Here is a 7,415-nt window from a genome sequence, read left to right on the forward strand (position 1 = left end):
CAACTAAGCATTTAGAACAATAACATTGAAAAGAAAGACACACTGATGTAGTTCCTTTAAAAGAGAAAAATAACAAATAATCATTTAGGAAAATATGCTCAAAAAAATTTAACACTGATGAAGTAGTTCTTGATACAAAACATATATTGATAAAGTTTTTCCTAGTTTAGGCGTGTGTGTGGACAAGAGAGGTGTTGACTGCGAAGTTGGAGATGGACGAGTTGTGGACAGGGGATGTGTGTACATGGATGCCTTTGATAAAGGCGTGGACAGGAGGACTGTGGGAGATAGATCTGTGGAGTTAAGCAGCATATTGAATATCGTGAACTGTCCCAGACTTTTGTATAGTGACAATTAGATACCAAACATGGAAGCTACCAACCTAACTTCAAATCTAACATTTGTTTCAATAGTTAATGGATACAACATGGGCCAATCAAGCACATGATAGAACAGAGTAATAAAAGTAATACCTTGGAAGTGAACTCCATAGTTCATGTCTGAACAACATTAGCAGCAGATGCAACAAAAAGAGACTATCTTCCAAACCCTTATTTGCTTACAAACAGAGAGAAGTCACACTTAACTCAAAATATACCACTGTTTACATAATAGCTACTTCACATACATAGTTAAGTCATATCCAAAAATTGATATACAAGAGAGATGCGGATATGAAATTGGTGGGTAAGAGAACGATGGGGAGAAGATGGATGGATACGAGCTTGGTGGAGATGAAATTCATGGACGGCAGCTTTGTGGATAGCCCATTTGTGGACAAGGAAATTGTTGGACATGAAAAGCATGGGCGACATGTGAATCAAATGTTGCAGGAGAGACATCGGCTTAGCTGTCTGCTTAAGAAGAAAATCAAAAATTTATTTATTTCTTATCTTCTTGTATATCAATTAGAAACAAGTATGAAAGAGGAAAAAAAATAAATCTGTATATGAAATTCTCATAGTTCAATTAGAAGCAAAACCTTGGATATATTCGGTGAAGATATGGAATCTCCCAATCTGAGATTTCAGAACAGATTTTCCTTAGCCCCAACCTGAGGTTTCCATGAATTCCGGATTTAAAACATAAAGCGGCGAAAGATAAAGCGACAACAGAAATTAGTGATTTAGAATTATAAAAAAGTCTACAAATTTAGTGAAGAAGAAGAAGATTTAGAAGGATACGGAAGATGAGAGATGAAGATGACGATAGATTGAGGCAAGATTGAGTTTAGGGAATTAGGAAATATGAAACCAAAAGGTGAAAGTTAAATGGAACTAATTATAGAGAATATTGAAAAGAATTTTGACACATGTTACGACACCTTCTCTCTAGTCGAAGGACAATTCAGACAAATGAGCATAAGAAAGTGTTCTCTTGACCCAATGTGTCTTTATGTGTAATTGATAACTCATAATGTGTCTTGCAAGGTAAATTTTTCTCGTTTGTTCTAAGTACTTATTTTCAGTAGTACACTTTTTCCTTTACAATATAAGAGTCACCTTGGTAAAATGTTTTGGAGGAGTGTAAACTATACTTTTACAATAATTGCTTTTTTTTTTTTGATCAAACAATAATTGCTTCTTATTGTTGAAAATTGAGTGACTAGCAAAATTTTAACATTTTTTAATCGTGGCAATCTAGATCATAAATCTATCTTCGTATATGTTTTTTTAGGCAAATCGGAATGAAAAAGTCGAATGCAGATGTTTTAATCAATGGTTCTTGTGAAATGTTGAGGCTGTAAATTGTAGTGGCTGCTTTTCTCCTTCTAAATATTTTTTTTAAAAAATAAATCCTTCTAAATATTGGAATCTTTTATAATCTGAATAATATAGTTCCATTTCGTACGCACATTGAAGAGTTCCTTCACTAACGTTGTTTAGAATTTAGAAGAGTAACTACAAGAAAGAAAAATAAATCTTCTCTTGTTTCCAATTTCCATCATAGTTTTTAGCACGAAACATAATAAATGTCAGTGTTTGTATTCTAACTCGTCGTTCTATACCATCATAGTTTTTAGCACAAAACACAATAAATGTTGGTTTTAGATGGTTGTAGATTGCAAACCACACGTCAATACTTAGGATAACAGATGGATACACATTTTTGTACTAATACCTTTTTTATTTTTTATCCAAAAAATACATTTTTATGATGTCTCCAATATATGTATATACATATATATATATTTACACCCAAAAAAATGTATATATATTAGAGAAAGGAGAACTTGGGACAAGGCATAAGTTCGTCGGTCCTGGGTTCCAATCCACAAGCGAGACAAAGATGAGCCACACTTGCTTCATTAGAAAATCCGGGGTTGAACTAGACGTCGGTACTGTCCCCCTTGAGAATTAGTTGGGTCTCGTCCCATGTTAAACAAAATAATATATTAAAAATATGGAAATGAATTTTAAAAAAAATTAAAATGATATCATGCAAAAACCAGTCTAAAGAATACTTATTAAGTTATTATAAACCCAAAATGTATAAAACGACATTTATTGTTACATGGGAGTATATTTTGAAACATCTATCTTAGTAAAATGGAAGGAGTATTGATCTGCTATGTTGTTAGGGTTTAGTGATATTGTTTCGCATTTAGACTTTCATGTATTTAGTGTTTACATGAGTTAAATTTAGAAAATCATGCTATTATGTTATAATTATCAAAATCACCGAAACCTGCAAATGTAAACAGAATAATAAAACATTATTTGAATTTACAATATTCTTGAAAATACAATTGATAGAAAATATCAAAATGATTGTTTTCACTTTATTAGTACTACTACCATTTTAACTGAATGCATGCAATGGGACCCTAACTCTTAAAGTCTTCTATCCATTAATAGGTTATATCAGAATATTAGATTATATGGGGTTTGGAAACTCTGGACAGAGTTCGGTTTAAAGCTTTAAATATTTTTAACTGTCGACATCCAAAAATAAATAGAACACCTCATTGAATACTACAAGTGTTTAAATTACGAAATAGACAACTCTAAGCAAAATTTACAATGAAACAAAATTGATATTTCAAGTTTTTAAAACTAATTTTAGATGATCTAGCTACTACGATTTGAAGAGCTTCGATTAGAAATCGAGTCAGGAGGAGAAAGTGAGATTGAAAAATCATATTCACAATCCTCAAGATCTTCAAATCCCCAAAACTCTTCTTTCTTTTCTTCTTCCTCTTCCATTTTCCATTTTTCTTTTTCTATTTCTTCTCCCTGCAGTAGTATTTCTAATACCTATTGTACCACAAATCCGAAGACAAACATTGATTAGAAAAGAAAAGATTATAGTGATTAAGAACATAGCTTAGTAGTTTGACCAAGAAAAAGAACATAAACTAGTCCAATCTTGTAACAATGCAGTAAATACGTTCTTGGCATGTGGTTGAGTCATATAAACTACAAATTGTACGATTATATTGTGTTTTGATGTTGAAAATCTGGTTTAATAATTTCTTTTTGTTTTATTGGATATTGAATTACAGATCAATGTTTAATGTTGGTAAACGAGCCTCTTTAATTATATATAAGATCAATACTTTTCTTGTTTAATCACTGATAATACAAAACTCTTGTTTTAGAGAACATATTGTTTTGCTGAAAAAAAAAAAGAAGAAAACATAGTGCTTGTTTTGTTTTGTTTTGTTTTGTATGGGACTGGAACTAAAATTAGGTGTCGGTAATGGAGCTTTTCATATATTATATACTCCCCCGTTTCAAAAAATAGATATTTTAGAAAAAAAGATTGTTTCGAAAAGATAGGTATTTTGTGTTTTCTATAAAAAAATGTAAATTTCAAAAAAATTAATTGATTTTATTGAATTACTATTGTTTAAAAGATATTGAAGATTGAAAATTGCAGAAAACAATATATTTATTATAGTAGTTTAATGTGTTTTATTAATATGTGTGAAAACGTTAGAAAGTCTATTTTGTAAAACAGATGGAGTATTACCAGTACCGGTCCTAAGTTTTGCCAGGCCCCATTCAAAAATAACATATATATCTATTTTTTAGTACAAAATTTAATTTATTATAGTAATTATATATTTATGAAAATGAATAATGATTAAAACGACTTTTATTTGTTTTAGTATATGTATTTTATATTTTCTTAATTGATTTATTAATATAATATTTATTACTTTGATATGTTTAGATATTTTTTTCTAACTAAATCTACAAAAGTATTACATTTTTATTCAATTTTACAATTTTTTTAGAAATAAAATGAAACCACAAAGTAGGCCCCATCCCAATGTATCATGGGTTTGGGGTCAAGCCCGGCACTGAGTATTACTTATCTTCTTTTTATTGAATTGATAAAAGGTTCATGTATCTTATTCAATAATTAAAAAACAACTTTATTGATAGATATAAATTAAATGTATATGTTATATGTATATGCGGCATTAAACTAAGTTTAGTTTTTTTTACAAAGTCAAGATTTATTCAGTATCACAATATGAACAACAAAGACACTTTTTAGTCCCGCAGCCGATAAGCTAACTGAAAAGCGAATCGTTGAGTAATATCGACACGATATTACGTCTCACTATGAACCAATTATAAAACTTTATTTGGCTTTTAAGAAAATTAAATATATACACTATACAATTATTCTTTTATTGCCAAAACTAAAGTACAAACTGAATCAAGGGAAGAAAACAAAGAAATGAAGCTCTCGAGGAAGAAAAAGAAACTACCAGATATGTCAAATAAACTAAAAACTATGTCTATTATATACATATTTAAAAAGAAAACCAATAACTTTTATATGATTGCATAATGAACGTACCTCGATCATGGAAGGCCGACATGGAGACGATGGTCTGATACAGAGAGACGCAGCAAAAGCGATGCGGTGAAGCTGTTTGATATCAAAGTCCTCCTCGATCCTTGGATCCACCAACTTCTCAATCTCGCCCTCTTTTATTATGGTTTTTGCCTATTTAAAATATTTAAATTTAAATACGAATTGAACTATATAACACGAAAAATATGATCAAGGTCTGATTGGTTAGGGTTGACGATGTATATTATTTCTCGGTGTGAAAATATTGGGTGTAAGAAAAAAACCTTTACCATCTAAATGTTATGGTATTTTTTTGCTAGGGTATATGCATAGTTCATAAAGTTTGATTGTTAAAAAAATATTTTGCAGAAACGAGTGAAAAAGACATAACCTTGAGCAATAACACTTTAAAAGGATCATGCGATAAAAATAACGGGTAAATTGTAAATACATTCAGGTTAAATTGGATTTACCCAGCTATGTAGGCTTTGGTGGGAAGCATCAACAGGTCTTTTACCAGAAATGAGTTCAAGCAAGAACACTCCAAAAGCAAAAACATCAGTCTTCTCATCCACAATCCCATGTGTGTAGTACTCTGGTGCTAAGTGCCTGTATTTATTCAAAAATGATTAATCAACATGTTAAAACAAAACACATGCACTTTGTTATATAGTTCAAATATGGAAATAAAGTAAGAAAGTACCCAAAAGTGCCTTCAATTGGAGCAATGGAATGGTGAGACCATTCAGAAGGCAGCCATTTTGCCAAACCAAAATCAGATATCTAAATACACAGAGATAATTATTTTATTCTTTTAATACTATTGTTAAATGAAGATTATAAAAAGGAGAATAGTTATAGATAAGAATGAAACAGTTAAAATATTAAGAAGGAAGAGACAAAAAATATATACAGATTACCTGTGGCTGAAAATCTTGGGTTAAGAGAACATTGGAGGATTTAATGTCTCTATGTATGATCCTTCTCTGACAACCTTTGTGTAAATAATGAAGCCCTTTTGCTGTCCCAATAGCAATTTGATACCTTGTCTCCCACTCTAATGGTGCTTGATTCAAATCTACATAAAACAAAATATTAAAAATCCTTATAACAAACAAAAACAACAAAGCAGAAAATCTTGATTTTGCATAAAATATGTTCATGAAAGCATTATATGTTCATAAAAGTTTAATTTGTTTTTGCCAAAGAAGGCTTGTGGATTATATACCATGAAGAAGAGAAGCAACTGAGCCTCTTGAAGAGAAGATGAAAACAAGATAGAGGCCATTGTCAATACAACAACCAAGAAGAGACAAGACATTAGGATGTGAGACATGTCCTATTGTTCCAATCTCCATCAAAAACTCTTTTTCTCTCCTCTCGTCTTCTCTCCCTCCTGTCGTTATCCTCTTCACTGCGATTTCTTCACCACTTTTACCTAAAACTCCTTTATACACCTCTGCAAATCCGCCTCTTCCTACCAAGTTCTCTGCAAAAAAAAACGACAAACCCTTTTTTAGTGAAATAAGACATTATAGAGAGTTTCTTGAGTTTGGAGACAGAACCTGAGCTGAAACCGTTGGTTGCCTCGTAGATTTCTTCAAAGGAGAAACATTTCCACTTGGGTCTTTGAAACTGCTCTGTTTCTTGAAAACCCTCGACGCATTTGGCGTGTGGAGTTGAGTTTTCAGAGTCTGAGTCGAAACTGCGTCGTTTAAAGGAGAAGAGACGTTTCAAGCTGTTGCTTCGAATGTACTTCATCTTCTTTTGTGGGGTTTGAATGTACTTCAGTATTAAATCACAGAGCGAAGGAGGAGGAAGAAGAAGAGAAGAGAAGGAGATATATTATTATCTGTCTGTTTTTTTGTACTTTGTGAATAAAAAACACAGAAGAATTAAATTTGGGTTGGTGAAGGTTTACGGTGTGGGCGTCCACAGAGAATTAGGTAAACGAAAACAGAGTTTTGCGTTATATGTTTCCGCGTTTAGCGTTTGATGATTTGCGTTTTGGGGATTATGAAGTCTAGAAACTTTAATGATGAAGGAACTTTGTGTGGGTGAGACTTTAATGGGGGTTTTATGCTTTTTTTTTTCTCACAAGGAAGGTAGCTCCGCTGGAGGATATCCATGTTCTCAAATTTACTTTGTGTATTCTTTTCTCTCTTTTTCTGTTTTTTTGTCCTTTTATGCAAAATTAAAGTTGGGTGATAAATATAGAGTTAATTTGTGAAATAACAAACTTGTAATAAAATGTTAAGAATATATCATCATTAATTTTATAATTAGGTGTTATAGCATTTTTCTTTTCTTTTCCGGTTTTATCCTTTTAGACCATTTCTAATGAAAAACTATTTTTTTCCTCTATGTTTTAAATTAAAATAGAGTAAATCTATTATAGAGTTGATTTTGCTCTAGTGGTTTACTCAATAATAGAGATACACTATAATAGAGTGAAATATAGAATAATATTGTTTTTTACTCTATATATATATTTTTTTTTGTCATCGACTTTTACAGACTCATACTAACTCTGTAAACTAAACTGGGTGATCTGCATCCATGTGAACGACGAAAAACAGCTGCTTCCTAACACTGCGTGC

The 7,415-nt window shown here is 31.3% G+C and overlaps 1 protein-coding gene across 1 annotated transcript; it reads right to left on the reverse strand.

The window, feature by feature from the left end:
• Window positions 1–2,952: 2,952 nt before the first annotated feature.
• On the reverse strand, window positions 2,953–6,857 carry LOC106303840 (probable receptor-like serine/threonine-protein kinase At5g57670). The gene is made up of 7 exons (XM_013740180.1): window positions 6,381–6,857; window positions 6,044–6,304; window positions 5,736–5,893; window positions 5,519–5,598; window positions 5,289–5,424; window positions 4,819–4,968; window positions 2,953–3,257 (listed from the first exon to the last, which is right to left on the reverse strand). Exons 1-7 carry the CDS (start codon window positions 6,574–6,576, stop codon window positions 3,072–3,074), a joined length of 1,167 nt encoding a protein of 388 aa, XP_013595634.1. The 5' UTR covers window positions 6,577–6,857; the 3' UTR covers window positions 2,953–3,071.
• Window positions 6,858–7,415: the final 558 nt, after the last annotated feature.

The sequence above is a fragment of the Brassica oleracea genome, chromosome C7, assembly GCF_000695525.1.
Source record: "Brassica oleracea var. oleracea cultivar TO1000 chromosome C7, BOL, whole genome shotgun sequence".
Taxonomy (NCBI): domain Eukaryota; kingdom Viridiplantae; phylum Streptophyta; class Magnoliopsida; order Brassicales; family Brassicaceae; genus Brassica; species Brassica oleracea.